Source organism: Cricetulus griseus, chromosome 7, assembly GCF_003668045.3.
Source record: "Cricetulus griseus strain 17A/GY chromosome 7, alternate assembly CriGri-PICRH-1.0, whole genome shotgun sequence".
NCBI classification, from domain to species: domain Eukaryota; kingdom Metazoa; phylum Chordata; class Mammalia; order Rodentia; family Cricetidae; genus Cricetulus; species Cricetulus griseus.
Window position 1 is genome coordinate 5,704,652 of NC_048600.1, and position 19,201 is coordinate 5,723,852.

At 43.1% G+C, this 19,201-nt stretch overlaps 1 protein-coding gene across 1 annotated transcript in view; it reads right to left on the bottom strand.

The window, feature by feature from the left end:
• The window catches only part of Crim1 (cysteine rich transmembrane BMP regulator 1), a gene marked incomplete at its 5' end in the record, with an annotated part of 180,500 nt that overhangs the window by 57,166 nt on the left and 104,133 nt on the right, over positions 1–19,201 (bottom strand). Inside the window, 3 exons of the mRNA XM_027426062.1 lie at positions 6,593–6,790; positions 8,992–9,174; positions 17,989–18,110. Coding sequence (XP_027281863.1) covers positions 6,593–6,790; positions 8,992–9,174; positions 17,989–18,110 — 503 coding nt within the window. The remainder of the gene's footprint in view (positions 1–6,592; positions 6,791–8,991; positions 9,175–17,988; positions 18,111–19,201) is intronic.

Sequence of the window (19,201 nt, forward strand, 5' to 3'; positions counted from 1 at the left end):
CAGGAAAATGACTTCTGCACATGTTGGCTCCCATCTGTTTGGCTGTTATTATATGTGGGAGATCTCACAACTAGAAAGCCACTCATGGACTGTGTATAATATATCTGTGTATAACTCTGAAAATCACAGACTCTTGACAGTCCTACTTAGTCAGATGGGGAGGCAGGTTTCTTTTATATTCATTTCATCTATATTTGAATACTATATTAAATATCTCAGGATATTTTAAATGATCAGAGGCAAAAAAATCATGACTGAAATGTTCTGACACTTAGGTTCAAGAACTAGGGTAATACACGGTCATGTGGCATCCAACATATGACCTTATTTGGACAAAGCAGAAAATAGACTGTGTTATATTTTAATGTCCATTTATGGAATATATTTCCAGGACATTCAGAGTTAAAAGATGAAACAGCATGCCTAGCAGTCCTGAGGCTATTACGAGTATTTTATTATTCTTGGCTTACTAATAATAGCAGCATGTATGGCACCAAGGCACTACCACCCATCACTGAGTTCTGATGCCTGCAATGTGGCAGAATGTTAGTAACATGCGACTCTGGCCTCTGTGACTTTACTGCCCTTCTAGGGGGGGTCAGCCAAACTATCCTTGACTCCCCACTACTGAAGCGGTAGCTTAATCATTTGAGATACTGAGCAGTAAGGAACATTATGGGAAAGGCGGGGCTGGAAACATGTTTTCCTTGTTTCAAGGAATTCCCACCCAGATAAGTGCCTGGTACAGAATCTTCTGGCAGGCCAGCTGAAATCTCACTTGGAGGGCAGCTTGACTCAAATTGTATCTTCAACATTCATGAGAACGAATTATACTTCTCCTAAAAAAAACACTGAAGCCTGATGCTAAAGGTAGGCAGGGTATTTGATAGCTCACAGACCTCCAGTGAGTTGGGGGAGCATGGTTTGGGATTCCTGATGTTGAGGTGAAGTGGCTGGCTAACCTCATACAGGTAGAGACATGCCTACTGTCTGATCCCCACAGCGTCCCAGGCAGAACCAGGAGCCCCAAAGTAAGTAAAGCCAAGTGGTGCAGAAAAAATAGTTGATTTTCTGGCTCAATCACATTCCATCTTAAAACTAGAGAATTAGTGTGTATGCGTGTGTGTGTGTGTGGGGGGGGGTATATAATGAATTTCTTATTCCTGTGCTCTAAGAGTTTGTTTAGGTCCAGGTGAACAGAATTACAAGGTCTGCCTTATGCTCAGCATACTTCCCACTAACAGATCTACCAATAACACTGCTTTAACTTACTATGGGAAAAGTTATAAAAACACTGAAACAGAATAATAAGATGGACCCTCATGTACTCAACTTTTGACAACCTACACATAGCTTTGACTTCCTGGGGGAAAAATGGGTTTTTGCTTTGGTTTCTGAGAAGAATAAGCAATGGAAAGGAAAGGTTTTTAGTTCTTGGAAAGTGATGGATTCTGGAGTTGCCTGTGAAATCTTCAAGGTCATCAGAATCATCTGCTTCCCTATAGGAAGCTCTGCAGGAGCCAGGACAACGCTCTGGTCACAGTGGTCACCTGGGTGGGTCAACCACCACCCAAAAGGAGACAGCAAATATGGACTGACAGTAATGCTTCAAGTCACCCTGTAACTCTTATCTCCAGTACTGGGTGTCACTGCTAAGTGGGCACCACGCCTGGCCCATGACTTGCCTTTTTTCTTATTTAGAAAGCTTATCACACATCTCAGCAGTAGCCTCATTTTAACTTGAGCTAGAAAATTTATTTTGTTTTTAAAAAGAAGAAAAAAAAAGTTTCATACTGTCCTTAGGTATTGCATGGCATTAACAACTAACCTATGCAGTTTGTGTACGTGATAGTACTGAGGAGAAAATTTCCAAATTATTAAAAGACACCTAACTGTGGCATAAGAAATACCAATCTTGCCTATGTAAATAAGTGAGCAACAACACAGTGGGGCATCTACACATTCACGCCGTGTGCTTTGAAAGTAGTACGGATTCAACAGGACAGCTGGCACTGGCCTGACCCTGGGGAAACCTCATCAAGTTTTGAAATTCCAGTCTTTAGGAGCTGAACCGGAGAGAACCAACTTCAGATTACTTACACACCAGTCATGGAAGGCCTAAGGGGTTACCTCTGCAATGGAGCCAAGAGCAGGGCACTTGGTGAAACTCCTGGTGTGCAAAGGGAAGCTGGTGGAGCCACAACATCTGGAGCTAGAGGGCCACTAATGTCAAACACAGGAGACACTCTATAGTCTGACCTCAAAATGTGACTCACATACAAACATCCCAAAGTTGTCCTTTCTTCACTGGTCAGGGGTTTAGATGGCAGTTCAGGCTCTGGTTAAGGTGACTCCATCTTATTATCCCATTTCTTAGACAAGGAGATCCAGAGTCAAGGAAGTATTGGGTTTGCTACTTCATTCTTCCCTCCCTCTCCTCTCCCTGCCTCCCTCCCTCCTTTCCTGCCTCTGCTCACTGTTTACTCATTTGAAAAGTTTTAAGCACCTACTTATATGTAGTCATAGTTATCACTTAATAATTCAAAAGAACATGGGAAATTCCTCATCCCCCAGGGATGTGTGGCTTTTCTAGTGTCTGAGGAAGTGTGGGTGCAAAGTTCAGAGCCTGGACTTTGATGACACAGTGCTGCTACATGCTTGCTGTACAGCTCAAAACAAGTGACAAGAGCTGTGAGGTCTGTGACAACCTACCACCCGCTCTAAGGATGCTGCAGGATCAGATGAGATGATGCTCTTGTACTCACGACACAGTAAGTGAGCAAGCAATGTTAGTTGTTAAGGACTGCAAGCAAGATGATATTATCCCTTTGTCCTTTCCACATTAAATTTTAGATTAAAAAATACATAGGACAGGTCTTTCATATATACACCTGAATTGCAAACCTCATATTTATTCCATGCATTTCTACCCTAGCTCTTAGGAATGAAATTAAAACCAATGAGATTAGTCAGGCATGCTGTCGTGGTGGCACCTCTGATTCCAGCACTTTGGAGTCAGAGGCAGGCGGACTTCCGAGTTTGAGGATAGTGCTGGTCTACATATCAAGTTCTAGGACAGTCAGGGCTACACAGGAAAACCCTGTCTCAAAATACCCACCAATCAAACCAAATGAGACTGGTGAACATGAGAAGATACACAGAAAAACCAGCAAAGGAAAATAGGAGGATACAATCTGTTTCAAGCCTACAGACCGACATGGCTTAAGCTTATCGGTACACCTGAATTGGCTGTTGACAATAACTCAATAAGACTTCATTACAAGAGTACTTAAGTGACAACTTAAAAAGCACTAAAGTACTTCTGAATCAAGTTAGCTGTCAAGTGACAGCCTTGTCTTCAAGGGTTCCCAGATTCATGTTCTGGTCCTCTGGGAGTAGCCAGTCATATTATGCTGTCGCTTGGAAGGTAGGCATTTTTAATGACAATGACAGCCCCAAGGTTTTCTCTCTCTCTCTGGAGATCCTAACTCGATATTTGGTAACTTGTGAGTTATTTTTGAAACACTCAAAGCCACAATGTCTGTGTGGGGTTGGCTCTTCTAATTTCACATTCTGAGTACCTGAGAAAAAGCTAAAGCATGAGGGTCAACACTCTAGGCAAGTGTGTGTGCAGGAGTTTCCTATGGGTCTGAATCTCATACGTGCCAGTAGTTCTGTTTGTCTGTAAATGATTTTGGCTGATGGCTTCTTTTTTCCTTATTTCATCCCATTCTTTTGCAATTCTGAAATTACTCGCCATTATACTGAACAGTACTATGGAACAGCTACTGAGAAAAATGTTTTCAAATGGATGCACAGATTTTCTTGGTCTTACACAATAAGACCCTCTCTACTTACATGATTTAAAAAATAATTAGAATGCTTACTATTTATCAGTAACTTTTCAGTATCAGTCTCTGAATTTTGATTCTGTATGGAAAAAAAAAGTCATTCTGCCTTTATTACATCTTACAGTGACAATCTCTGGAGAACTGATACCATCCTAGACCAAACTTGCTATTCCACTCAGGTGAAAAACAAAAGAACAAACAGTAGCCAAATGAGTTCTCTGAGGACTACAAGATGCAATCTTCTGAAAGATGTGAGGAAGACAGATAGAGACAAAGAGGGACCAGCAGGAGCTTCGGGATGAACTGAGAAAATCACTGTGTTGTCAAGGCCAAGAGGGCCACCCAAGACAGGAGTCTGGAAGGCAATTCTGGAGGTATCTCAAGGGCACCCTCTCCTGAGTTCTACCAACTGGGGCGGAGGGTCAACAGGTGATCACATCCCAAATGCTTATAGGAATTTTCCAAACTTCATCAATCTCCTACCCTGCTATATCACTCCAGTCTCTCTCTGACAAGGAGCCAAAAGCCAGTCATGGATGAAGATTCATAAAAAAAGGGGAGACGCTGGGTGCAAGGCCGGCAGGAAAAGTTCAATTATGCCACACGGTGGCTAAGTCTCTCTTAGTCTTCATTTCCTCATCTCTAAAATGGGATAGCAAGGCCGTCAGCACAGTGCCCATTACAAAGGACATCCAGAACGTTAGGTGCAAATGTCAAGCTCATACCTCACAGAATAGACATGCTTCTCTTTTCCCTGGTTTAATTGAAAACTCAGTTAAGTGTGCTCCGTGAAGTGTCCCGTCTTTACCTTTGTCTTTACTAGGCTGCAGGAGGTTCTCCATTAAGCTTTTGGTATTAATGGCTCACTCACACTGTAACTCTTTTCTTAAGCTGTCAAGAATTAGGTCACAAGTCTGTGCAGATGCCACAGAACCCAAACACGAAGTGACCCAACTAAGAGAGGCTACCCAGGCTCCTAACTCTACAAGCTAAGACTAGATCACACACTGGTGACCTCTACAAGCTAAGACTAGATCAACTGCATACACACACACTGGTGGCTTTGTTAACTTATTTTGGTTGGAAAGTATCTCCCAAACCCCCACCCTGGTTCAGTAACAAACTCTAAAAGTTTCATTTTGAATGTAGATAGCAAAACTTGAGGTTAAAAGGCTGGTTTTTATTGAGCTAAGCATTTGTGATTTTTGTTTACTTTATCAGTCACATTTTGGGACTTTAATATTTCAGGTTGACAACAGACTGTCCATAATACTTAGGTTTGGGCACTGCCACCTTACTGCCATCAGCAAAGTACTCTTGCCAAGTCCACTGGGGGACAACACAGCTTTCCACATGGCCTCTTTGCAGCCCTACAATGCTGCCTTTAGGGGCTGGAAAGGGAGTGTATGAGTTCTACAAAATCTATCATCTGGAAGTTATAACTTCTTGGAGGGTGGTGGCTCTACTCGGTGTAGGGTAACAGTAAGCGGACTGGTGACATCAATGTACAAGAGTCCACCAGCTTCCATTTCTTTACGTGGTTTTTAAGATCTTAAGGAAGTCTAATCCTTGTGAGGCTGGCTAATACCATACACCAGTAACCAAACTGAAGTCTTAGTGTACTACAATTCAGATTCTAGCAAAGGATTTCTTGATACTACACGTCACAGGCCTAGGGGAAAACCAATTACTATTATTCTGCTAAATGAACACGACAGGCAATCAGATGACTTGTAATGACATAATGCTGTACCCCCTGATCAGTGCATCACTCAACCCTCATCAGAGAAGCTTCTTCTTGCCACATATAGCAATTAACACACACAACTAATCCACCATAAATGGGAAAAAAAATTCTTTCTATTAAAAAAGACCTTAATTAGATCATTTCCTGGAAGAAAGCCTGCCCGTTTCTTATTACATGGTTTATCAATTCTACAGGGATCCATTTTCAACATAGGTTCTGGCCAATATTCGTTCATTTTACTACGCAAAATGCTTCCTAAGCATGGGTCCCCTACTGGCTCTGCCAGCGTAAAAACATTCAGTCATTTCACGTCTATGCAGACTGACATGCCTGAGTTAAGAATGCATGCAAACTATCTTCTCAGGGTACAGGAAGTGAACTGGACAGCAGCTGGCTCAGAAATGAGCCTAGCGTGCCTCAGCTGCTCTCTCCAGAGCAGGAAAAGACAAAGTGAATGTGGGGAACCAGGTCACAAGGCAAAGAATTAGAGGAACCGGAAGTCACGGTCATCTCAGCCTTAGCTGTAGAGGGAGCAGGGTGCTCAGAATGAGGCCAGTGCGGATTGCCTTTGAGAGTTCTGGGATTTTCTTCTGGCCATCAGCATTCTTGGGCTGTGAAGTACCACAAGTTGAACATGCTGTGCCTGAGCAAGGGCTCTGACTTCCGATTTTATTTCCTTGTCTTGACCTTTGGGTGGCAGGTAGGCTTGCAGTGCACTGATTCAAAATGTATGCATGCTTGGACTGTGTAATGTGTACAGACAAGCACATGTGCAATGCTAAAGCAAAGGCCATGCTATTCTCATTTTAAATTCCCAACACTTTCCCCTAATGACGATTTGGGTTGTATAATAAATTTGTCTGCAACTAGTAACAGCACGAAGCAGACATTATGCCCAAGGAAATAAAAAGGAAAACAAGACCATACTGGCAGAAGCTTCCTTGATTGGAGACATTGTGCCAGACACTCATTAGAATCGCAAAGCAAGGTTTACCTTCACATACGGGGCAACACTCCCCAGGCACTTTAACGGGATGCATGCAGCTCTGCCCACAGGCGGTGGCCACGCAGTGAGGTTCTCCATTGATGCACTGGCAGAAGGTGCAGTCATCTTCCCGCCACCGGTCCCCATGGGCGCGGATCTGACCATTGGCGTAGCAGCCAGCAGGGTTGTTAAAAGGATAGATGGGATCTACAGCAAAACACGAGTTTAGAATGAGATTGAGCCTTCCAAACCTGACCCCTGCCTGCACCTGGAGACAGTTTTCTCCATGCTCCACCCTCAATGCTATTCAAACTATGATCAATGGAAACTGGGGACTAATAGGAAGTGGTCCCTGGGATTACATCCAAAGGCAGCAATCATAATGGACTTCTATCTTTTCATTCTGACATGGCAGTTAGGAGGAATGTGACCTAGAAACAGGTATGCAGGTGTCATCACTCCTAGGATTGTCAAGACATGGAGATAGAGACAAGCTTTGGTACTGAGAAAACACAGGTCTGTTTCAGGCTTGGAGAAAGTCGTTTGAGCTGCTGAATTAAATATTTTCTACACATCGATTTCATCACCTGGAAAGGAGAAAGAGTACTGCCCACTGAACTCAAAGTGATAACTGTTACTTCTGGGACCAAGTGAACTAACTGTGATGGTGTCCACAGGCCGATGAGGACATTGGGAAGGAGCACAGTAGGTCCTTAATGCAGCTGTCTGCATGGCAAAGCTCGTTTGGACATCCCATAGAGGAAGGAGGACTGAATTTATACCATTTTCTTTCCCATAACTTGGGCAGCTAAGTAATAGACAAGGTTGAAAGACAGAATTAGACAAGACTACCATAAAAAGAAATATTCTGAAATGATGGACAAGAACATAAATAATGGATGCAAAAATAGCCCCAAGTATCTCTGTAAGGAGAACCATCGATAGATTGCTCCATTTTCTTTACTAAAAATATGTAAAAACTGGCGTCAACAAGTAAGATGAGAGAACCAGGTTAACTTTAGAGGCTAGTGAGGGCATTTATACAAAAGTTCAATGGAAGTGGTCTACAGACCTCAGGTACTTGGGACTTTCCCAGGTCCTTTATAAAAAAACATTACAGTGCTTAGTTCATTCTGCTTTGAGCTTGGCTCTGAATTCTGGGGGTGAGAGGTGATCAGATGCTTGCACAGGAAGCTCACTGAGACTGTTAATACAGAGGTTCCTATCTGTTTTTACCTCACTAACCCTGACGCAGTTTCTGATTCTACTTCCAACTAGGGCTGGTTAGAGAATAATCAATTGGGAAAGTTCAAAGTTTGAGGTGATTTTTTTTTTTTTAAAACCTCAGTGACACATAAAAAATGAACTACTTTTCTCCTGTCTTGGCTGAAATACTTTCCAAGCAATGAAAGGACTCATTAGTATGAACAACTGCTTGAGGTCAGGAATAGAGGTGCCCTACATTAGATTATTTCAGGTCTTCAATACAGTATGATAAGTAAAGCACAAGCATCAAAAGGATTTCAAGAAGGACAGTAAAGAACTGCACAGGCCACCATGCCCTGTGCTTTGTGAGCAGAGGGCAAGTAAACTTTGGACTACAGATTTGTGACCCAGTCAGGACAAGAGGTTCGTGTGACCATTGCTCAGAACACTGTCTGAGCAGTGGAGATACCACAGGCTCTTTCAGGCCCTGGCCCATTGTTCTTGGCTTCCTTGCAAACTTAGGTGATCAATGGTTTATCTGAACTTCAGTTTCCTGATCATTAAGGGGGTAGGGTGCAGTAGATGAGAATCAGGGTGCCATTATGACATCTCACTACTTATGACAAGCAGAAATGGGAGGAGTCTGCAGGAGGAACATGCAAATACTACTGCTTGAACAAAAGAGGAATACAGAATCAACAGGTACCTAAAAGTCACACCTGACACATGCCTGGTCCTGAAACTGCTGCTGCCACTACACCAATCTGTAGCCTGACTCTAAGTAGCACAACTTTTCCAGGGAAAAATGGCAGCAGGGTCATGGCTCTGAGATGACTGGCTAAGACTGATGGTGACAAGCCATACCAACTCTAGCCGAGCAATCCAAGGACAGCAGATGACAAATTTTAATGCCAAGGTGTATACAAGCTTGGTGCTAGAACTTACTAAGTTACCACTACAGCTGCAGGGCAGGAACAGGAAGCAACCCGAAATCACATGTCAACTTGTAAAACATGTGACCACTGGCTGTCCCCCAAATGGAGCTTTCCTCAGGAAGGTATTTCCATATATCCCACTATGCATTATCAACATTCTAAAAGAAACAATGGAGCTATTACAAGGGGACTTCACATCCCTCTGAATTAGAGAGGTTTTGAACAAAAAGCTCTGAACCATTCAGCCTCCAGGGAGCTATCCCCTACCTTCACACACAGGGCAGCATTCCCCTTCAGGCACATAGTATCTTTCGCAGTTCAACTCCCCACACTGAGCAGTGAAGCAGATGGAGACACCCCCTTGGCATCGACAGAATCGACAGTTGTCCATTCGAAACATGTCTCCGTCGTAATACTCCACACTGTTGAATACACAGGCTGGCTTTGTTTCTGTAGAGTCCAAACAAACAAGACATGTGGAAGGGGGCACATCTCATGAGGCTCCACCCATAGACAAAGAGATACAGGCAACTAGGAGAGGCCAGGAGGGGGAGAAGCAATCCTACCTGGGTTATACAATGCCATGTGGCCAGCTCTGAATTCAAATACATACAAGTAACGCCCGATGGACTGAGTAGGTTGCATTTATATATTTAGGTACACACACATGCTGTCCTCTCTCAAAAGGTCATGATTTCAAGAATAGCAAGGTGGGAGGGGAGATACATAGGAGGGGTTCGAAGGAAGAATAGGAAGGGAGGAAATGATGTAATCATATTTTCATAAAAGAAACTCAACTACACAAGGCACACTTGAGGTCACTTTTTAGAGTGGTATCTTTGTATGTTTTGAAATAACCTCTAGAAAGTTCTGTCAGCAGGAAGTTATAATTTAATGGAAATGTCGTAAACTGAATTTAACTCTCACAGAGGGACTAGTGCACAGTAAACACACACACACACACACACACACACACACACACACACACACACACACACACACAGTTATCCCATTCACACAAAGGAACTGAGATGCTCCTTGGCAAGATCTATACTGACTTCCTCCACCCCAATACAGGTAACCCTCTAAGACCATGGCACTCACGTGTATGTGTGACTATATTTTACTCAGCTTAGTCAGTATCTTTGAACAAGGATTCATTTTCACACTGGCTTTTGTTCTGCTTCCAAAGATTTAGTTAGGCCTGTTCTTTCCTCAGCTCTTTGTTTCCTTCCTTGGTTTAATAATCTGTAATTATTAATGCTTGGCCATCAACATCTACTACTTCATTTAATCCCAATACAAAAGGTATAAGGCAGGTATTTTCAGGAGGTTAGAAGTGAGGGGATTCTAGATCATTTGTCTCAAAAATACATATTTAGCAAATGGCAGGAGTAAGTCCTTCAACTGAAAGCTTGTATCCTATGTTCTGTCCCATGGTTACGTCTGCTAAGGAGTTAAAAGTTTTATACTCAAAACTCTCAGTATGAGACCAATGATGCTTTTGCTGAAAACTAAATCCAATCAGATAAAAGACACCACCAGAAAATAAAACTACAGATCTTGTGGATCAAGACAAACTTCTCAAATACGCTACTACCAGGCCACATCTTAGGGCATATAAAAGGGGTTAAATACCATGACTATTTGGTGTTTATTACATAATGCAAAGCTGGTTCAATTATTCAAAAATCAGTTAATCTTAATAAGGTGTGTCAACCGAATAAAGAACAGGAACTATAGCATTTTCTCAGATGATGCAGACTAAACATCTGAAGGAAACCAAAACTCTCCCATTATGAAAACACTTAGCAATAAGAACTAGGAGGGAACTCGGTTAACTTGATAAATAGTGTTGTTATCCTTTGAATACAAAGTATGCTCTCAGCACCACCATCACCCAAAGACTGTGCCTTGAAGATTCAACTACTGAGGCAGATGTACATGGCTTGTAAGACACTGACTTTATCAGCTGGTCAATCCGTTAAGTTCATAGCTGAAGGGATTATTATAGAGCCTTACTGGAGGAACTTGGGCATGCCTTTAAAGGGTATATCTTGCCCCCTGAACCTTCCTCTAGCTCTCTGCTCATTGGCTGCTATGTCCTTTTTGTCATGATGCTTCTGTCTTGACATAGCCCTAAGAACAATAGGGTCAGGCAACAATGAACCTGGAACCATAAGCCACAATAAACTTTTTCTTTTTAGGTTGCATTTCTTAAGTATTTTTTGAATCACAGTGGAGGAAAAGTTAACACAAGAGTCTACAAGGACTCATAGATAACATCATACTTAGCAATGTTGAAAGAATGACCCCTCCCCACAAGACCAAGAAAAAGACAGTGATGTCTGTTCTTAGAACATCAGTTTAACATTATATGGGAGTTCTAACCAAGACAATTAGGGAAAAGAAATAAGTAAAAGGCATCCAGAGTGGAAAGGAAGAAATAAGCCTATCTCTAGAAGCACTCAGTATGATCCTGAATTTAAAATAACAACAACAACAACAACAACAACAACAACAAAAACCCTCAAAAATTCACTGAAATCTATCAGACATTATACACAACTTCAGCAAGGTTACAGGGTACAAACTGCAATATGAGAAAAGTGGATTTCTATACACTATAAACACTCAGAAAATAAAGTTTAATCCCATTTCCCAATAGAATCAGAAAGAATAATACAAAAAATTTAAGTACAAAACTTATACTCTAGTCAACTGTTTAGAGAAATTAAAAAGTTCTAGATAAATAGACACAGACTGAAAGACAATACTGTTAAGATGAAAATACTCCTTAAATTCATCTAATACTCAGTGCAACCCTAATCAAAATCCTAGCTCATTCTTTTGTCTAAATTGACACTCTGGTCATAAAACTCACATGGAAACATAAGCACTTAAGAATTGACAAACACTATTTAAAAGAAGAACAAAGTTAGAGGCTTCACACTTCCTATTTCCAAATATGATCCAATTGTAGAGTGACTAAGACAGTGTGGTGTTGCTGTAAGGACAAGACAGGTCACTTCTAGAATTTAGAATTCAGAAATAAACTATCAGTATGTACGCTTTTGACAATAGTGCCAGGACAATTTGATGAGAGGAAGGAAAAAAAAAATAGTGCAGAGAACTAAATAGCCACATGCTAAAGAATGAGACCAGTCTACATCTTTGCCCATCTTGATCACTAACAAGGTACTAAAGGAGTTACTATGGGAATGAGTATTCTTTCCCGACTTCAAAATCATGTCAAAGGGATACTTGCCCACCTGAGCAGAGCGGGCCTTGCCCTTCTCTGCCATTTCCTCCGTCTTGCTAAAAACCACTAGAGTACACTCCTAAAGCTAGCCCTCCAAGGCCTAGTCCCTTATTTGACTACTTCCTCTTCCTGAGGCTGACTACCAAAGTCCAGCAATCAGAAGCCCCCTTTGGTTCACCTAATTATCAAACCCAATTAAAATTAAACACCTCATCCTAACATGGGTTTCCCCTGTTTACCTTTATAAACCACTATTTGCCTATGGGCCACATCTGTCTCCTCTCTATCCAGAGGCAGTCCTTTGTCACTGACTCTTTTTCCTTTTCCCCTTCCCCTTCTCTCTCATTCTCTATCTCCTCTATCACCTCCCCTTCTAACACAGACCTCCCCTTCTCCTCCTCTTAAAAATTAACACCCGCAAGGCCCTTTGCTGCCAGAGTCAGGGAGCAGCCACTTTAACTTTTCTTCCCCACTTAATAAAAGATCTCTCTGTGGAAACAGGTGTTTGGGTGTGGTCTGTGCCTAATCCGGCGTCCTGGAGGGAGCCCCTGCTGTGCCGGGCTCCCCTTCAACATCCACTCAGACTGAAAAAAGTAAGTCAACCAATATTAATTATTTAGCTTTGTTAATTAACCACAATTACCACAGGACCGAAGCCACCAGGACTGGAACTCTGGTTGTGAGCACAGCTGCTGCAGGCCTGGTTTTCAGGGTGAGGTGGATAGAAGCTTACATGGAGGAGACTTGATTGACAGGAGGATGGGGGCAGTTAGTAAACCAGCTAAAGCACACACAGGGGTGGGGAGCGGGGAGTCAAGCTTACGAGAGATGGAGAGTCTCCAAAACTACGGTCCATAAAGCAACCTTTAGGATAAGCCTAGATGGGTTAAAACAAAATGATCGATGTTGAAATTAATTAGAGGCACTTTCCAAACAGGTGTCTGATGCAAAAGCTACCGGAGGTCTTGGAGGAGCAATGCCCAATTACTTTCTTCACCTGTTGGTAATAATGTGAACCTTAGAGTGACAAAGAGCTGGCCCCTCCCTCCACTGGAACAGAAACAGTACCAAGGTGGATTTTGCACTCTTCAGTATGGAAGTGTCTCTCAGTGATTGCTCCATGTGCTTTGTGTCGGGCAATTTATGTTTCTACATTCTGTGACTCTTCCATCTAACATGCCACAACTCTTGAAAGAGAGAGCCATGATATAGATTGCTGGAGAACCCTAGTTCTGATTGGCAGGAGGTGACCAGTATCAAAGGGAAATGTTGAAACAGAACTTCATAGCAAATGTGAAAATGGAGAAGCACCCCCAACACCCCAGGTCTACTCCTACTGCATTTCTTCTTCAACCTTTTAGTTGAGGGGCAGCTTCTATCTTGCCATTGGTCTCCTTCCACTGGAGGGTGACCTGCGCAGGAAGTCAATGGACAGGCAACAGGAAGCTAAAGGAGTGACAACTGTGACAGATGGAAGCAGTTGGACAATTTCTCCAGGTCCCCCCCCCCCCAACTGATCTAGTTAGACTGATTGAATCAAAAGACTAGGTATAAAGGCTTCCAAGTACCTGAAGGGGAAATGAACCTTTTCTACTGGATGCTTATGTCTATGCCAGGGGATGCCAAGGAAACAGTAGTTCAGAATGGGGGTGGGGAGACAACATTTAAAATGCTGCAAAAAGCCTCTCATGAGCTATAGCTTACTAAGGCTCTGGGAACAACAGGAGTGCTCGATAAATATACCCCAAACAGTCTTTCCTTCAAACTGTTGGATTCTCTCTATTTCTGTTTAGGCAGGCACTCTGAGCTTGGACCCTTACTGTGCACAACTGCCATCCAGACACAGGTTCCTCACAGATGTCCTTAGTAACAGCTTTCTTATTGACACTCCCCAGGTTGGGTTTGTAGGCCAACATCTTACATGGTGAGAAAGCTGATGTTGAGTGTATCTTTTCTGTGAATGACTTTACTTCAGATGTCATGGTCTTAATTGAGACCATTACTGTCTATTTAAACTCTGTCCTTTAATACTGTGGGGAGAGAGATCAGACCACAGGGACAGGCAGATGCCTCGAATAGTACAAGAACAGGCTAAAACTACAAGCCAGACCACATCCTGCCACTTTCCTATGAATTTAGTCCACACCTATCTTAAACTGTTCTGAGTTAATCCTATGCACACAAGTGACCCTCTTTTGTCTCCCCAACCTTCTGCCACTCTTGGCTGCCTGGGAAAAGCAAGGCTCTCCTCCTTTTATGGTGGTGATAGACTCATAGTGTTGAACGTGGATTGACCTCAAGTTATACCTAGCCTTGCTCAATACACTTAGTATGAAATATAAGGCTGAAACTATTTCTGGGAATTTCAATCAGTATGTTTCCAATACCACGGCTGAATTCCCTGACTTACTTAGGGAGCATATTATATAACTAAATCACCCTGGAAAAGTTCCTTGCTGGTGATGTCATTCAAACCAAATACTCTATCTAGGTGCCTGGCATACACACTGGGAAGCTATGTGTCTAAGCATGACTGCTGATCACTTCTGCATTCTACATCTGGTGTCCCAATAGCCAGAGCCTATGGACTGAGAGGTGGGACACGTAGAGGATGACAGGGAAGATGACACAATGGAGCAGACAGGCATGTTTAGCTGTGAGGTCAGTAGGCAGCTCCAGCTCACTGCTGATAAAACATCTGTTGTGAGCCGGAGCAGATTCTTGAAGGAGGTGGCTGACTGTTCACCACTCAATCATATCACTTGTTCCTGTGGTTCTGACGTCACCTCACAAGCCTTACTCTGAGCTTGCATCAGAGAAGCCCATGGCAAACCTGAGCTGCAGTCAGCCACTCTCTGCTCCTGCCTCTACCAACACAAGACCAAACCAGGTTTAGTGAGGAAGTTCTCCAATCTCTTCATCCAGTCTAGTGAACCCAGGAGCTCTGGAATACATTTGGGACCATTTTAAACATTTACATCTTCATTTTAATGTATATTTTTTAAAAAAGTACTGTGAGCCCTATGTGTCAGCTCAGGGGCCAGTCCTGCTGTGAAATCTCTGCTTCTTTAGGTGAGACTGTAATGTAGGCAGTCAACCCACTCTTTGCCTAACTGGGGTCTTCCATAGTAATTCTCACACCATAAGACAGTGATCCAGGCACCGAGGTCCAGCTGTGCACATCTGCCCTCTCACCGAGTTTCAGTGGTACCTCGTCTTTCATTCAGGAGCCTGGCAACTGGGTACTGGTTTCTGTATTTGTGCCGCTGAAGCGACTGAACATAAAACACACCGCTCAATGCTGCCCTCTCAAATTACATGTGAGAAGGTGTTGCGATTAGGGACTATGTGTTGCTCTGTTCAACAGGCCTTTTTGCTTCTACAAATAAGAACTGTTTATCTGAGGCTACATCCTTTTACATTTTAATGACAGGAAGCTGGGGGACGAGGCATGATGTTTAACTCTGACAACTACATAAACTACAAAGACCCCCGTAAGCCTGCATACTTGTGTGTGCTCTGTTTAATTTTCACTTTCTTTTGCTGACAACCTTATGACTATTCTCTTTTCCAATTAATATTTAACCACTATGTTATTAAACCTGTTCTCAGGGTATAGCAGTCCCAAATCCTTGTGGATAAGCATGATCCCCCCTTTCTCACTCTCTCTTCTGTTTCCCTTCCTCTGCCTGGTTCTCCTTCCCTGATCCCTCTGTCCTTTCCTTGCTTCCTCCAACACACATACACACACACAGACACACAGACACACACACACACACACACAGACACATACACACAAGCACATGTGTATATACAGAGATAGAGAGATAGTGATATAAATCACATAAATTCACAAATAAATACACATGGATGTGTGTATACATGTACCTGTAAAAATAAATAAGATACAGGCGAAGACAGATTATCCTTAAAAATATCCTGTAGTATTGATTTTTAGCTCTCACAGAATTATAGTTACTGCCTAGTCTTCTACAACTGAATGGCCAATACAGTACAAGACAATATATAGCAGGACAAGAAGCAAGCAAGTTAGAGGAAGCAACTACAGGAAACACAGCCATTCTCTTCTGCTGTCAGATGGTCAATCCTATCCTTAAGGTCAGGGTGCTATGAGAAGCGTTTGTGAGTAACGGCAAGGCACAAAGACTGATGTCAGGGTTGCGAGAAGGTAGAGTCAACGTTCTGATTGAAGATGGCAATCTTCCTTATCCAGAGAAACGAAGCAAACAACCTCATTTGGGTGCTCTTTGTGGAAGACAAAGTGACTTCAGATGAAGGTCTAGGGCAGTGAAACATGGGGTATTCCTGTGAAGTGACCTCTCTGCGAGCTGGCCTTTCCACAGTCACTTCTCAGGGCACAAAGAGGGTTATCAATCAGATCATTCACTTGCTAAATCAAGAAAATCTAGGGACCCCCTGAGGCATATGATAAGCCAACATCCACAGACATGTGACGAGACAGACAGATTACCCTTTCTAGCAGTTATTATGGAATGAATGAGAGACAGCGGTGCCAGAAAGCGCATCTGAGGTGATGCAAGTTCTGGGATAAAGGAGTGATGATTTCTGTCCCGAGTAGTACAAAAGTTACAGCACAAGTTAAGAATTCACAGAGAACAGAGAGAGTGAAGCATTCATAGAATATCACCTGCAGTAAATCACGCTGCAGTGGAAGCGGTCTGCTTGTCCATGGGCTTGGATTGAACAGACAAAGGCACAGGCTGGGTGGTAACAGGAGTGACGGGAAGCGCTTCATAGAGATTTAAGCACATGGGACTTTCCCCACACCCTCCCTCGGAGGCTTCTATTTATAAAATCCATCCATCAGTATGTTTGCTCTACCCTTACTGTCTCCATCCTCCACCACTGACACCCAGAGCGGTGTTCTGTGAGTGTGGGGGCAGAATGTGAGGACACAGAACAATAAAGGCCACTCACACTCGATGCATAATTACTATTTCCCTGTTTCATTCTAGAGCTGTAGAATGGAGGCCCACAGTGACCATGAGCCTCCCCCAGTTACACAGCAAGAGAGGGAAGAACTAATCCTCGTCTGACTTCATTTGGTCTGAGGTTTTTCTGAACCACCCAGCTACACTACCAGTGTCTCTTCAGTGCAAACCAAAGCAACATAACTCAGAAGCACGTGACTAGAAAATACAAGGTCACAATTCAAGCAGGGTTCAACTTTAGCAGGGTCTCTGTGGGGGAGGAACCTAGAGCAGGAAGGAGACCTCCCAGAGCCTGGGTTCTCACAGGCAGTGGTCACTGCCAGTTTCGTGTTATAGTTGCTTAACTGTGTCTACTTTCATCCATGCGTGGACAGTGGTTGTGGTCTATGCGATTTTTTTTTTTTTCCTGAAAACTCCAACAGAGAAGCAGGGTTCAGGTTTTCTACTCTCCCAACGTCTAGATTTAATAAACATCAAGCTGCAAAATAGCAAACTGTCCTGTGAAGGATGAAGGGAAGAGGCATATTCTGTTTAAGAAATCTTATGACACCAAGGTCCACAGCCAGAAGGGCCAAGTCTAAAGCTGGCCAATACTGATCCCAAACACTGATCTAAGATGTTCTCTAACTAGGGAAACATCGGCCTTTTCTATTTCAGGTTGTGTTAGCTCCCACATGGTTTCAGTGACATTATCTCCTGACGGTAATGGGGACAGAACACTGGAGGACAGAAAGTACGTAACAGGGCTCTATGATCTTCCTTTCCCCCCTGAAATCCCCAAACTGAACTTCTGACACTTCATGTATGATCTGCTCCTGAATCTATGAGGTTCACTGTGACAGAATGACACTTTTCTCCCTAACTTTCTTAACTACACTGTGACTAAGCAAGCCCCCCTCTCTGAGTGACCTTCATCATGTCCCTAAGTATGCTCCCTGCTCTGACTGGCAGAAAGAGCTAGGTTGGCCCTCCCTCCTCCTCCTGCTATACAAATGTACACTCTCTGAGAACAAGAGAAACCCCACGTACCATTAACACATTCAAAGACATCACAGCACTTTCCAGGAGTCCCATCTCCACGAGAGACTATGCGGGGAGTAGATCCCACCTCACAAACGGGGAAACCACATAAGCCAGAGAGACACTCGCATCTGAAACCAAAGAAAAGGGAAGGAAAACCCCATGAATAAATAACAACACAGAAGTCGGGAGACCCCCAAACAAAGTGGCAAGTACCTGGGCTACATGGCACACCCTGGTTATCCAGTACAGCAGAGGATGATGGGAGGGCTGCATTAGCAGTCACTTCCCAACAACTATAGCTCATGTCCTATACACAGCCCCATTTTAACTTTGCCCACCTTGGGAGACACATTTCACCCATTTCTTAGTTACCCAGGTTGGTATTCACTGTAACATTTTCAGATGATGTAGGGCCATTTCTACACGTGCTCATTCTATCAGTCAGAGATGCTCACAGTGAATGAGTGTTCCCTCCATTAAGTAGCCCCAGGCTACAGCCTTGTTTCCAGTGATGAGTAGCCATTCTCTAGAGGGTTTTCTTTCTTCCACTCCCAACAATGAAATTATTGGTTTTCCAGTCATTCCTCATCTGTATGAGCATCTCTAGGGGAAACGTCATCTTGGGCAGTATTTAATCTACATTGTGTGCCGTATTCCGGACAGATTGGAGACTGAAGTTTCTATACATAGTGGGGTGTGAGGTTTAGGCAAGTGGGCTTTGTGACAGTTGTCTTGGAAGCAGAAAGTTTTAATTTCTTCAATTCTCCGCATGCAGGGGTGAGATAGTTCATGAGCTATAAGCTCTGGTCACTCGACTTTAAGTCTGTTGTGAAATCTGTCTAAACGCAGGAGCCGATATGCAGAGGTAAGTGAGGAAAACAAAAGGGAGACCAAACTGGCTTTTCAGATGCAATGAAATGAGATGCCCGGACAGCTGGGTACCAGCATACAAATGTAGTAATGGGAAGTAGCTGCTAAACTCCGGTCTTGAGACTCCACAGGGAGAAGCATAGGTCCAAACAATCATATAGCAGAAAGAGTGATGGAGTGAGATGCCAGGTTGAGAGGAGTAAATTCAGGCATCCTTAAGAGAGAGATGCTGGAAGGGAATGTGTGGGTTCTCAATGTGTAGTGGGGGTGTTGTTCAGATCAGGGAAGGAGACATTCACATCAAGAATTAACAAATCCATTAATTCTGTTTTCTCCCCTTTCTTGCTTA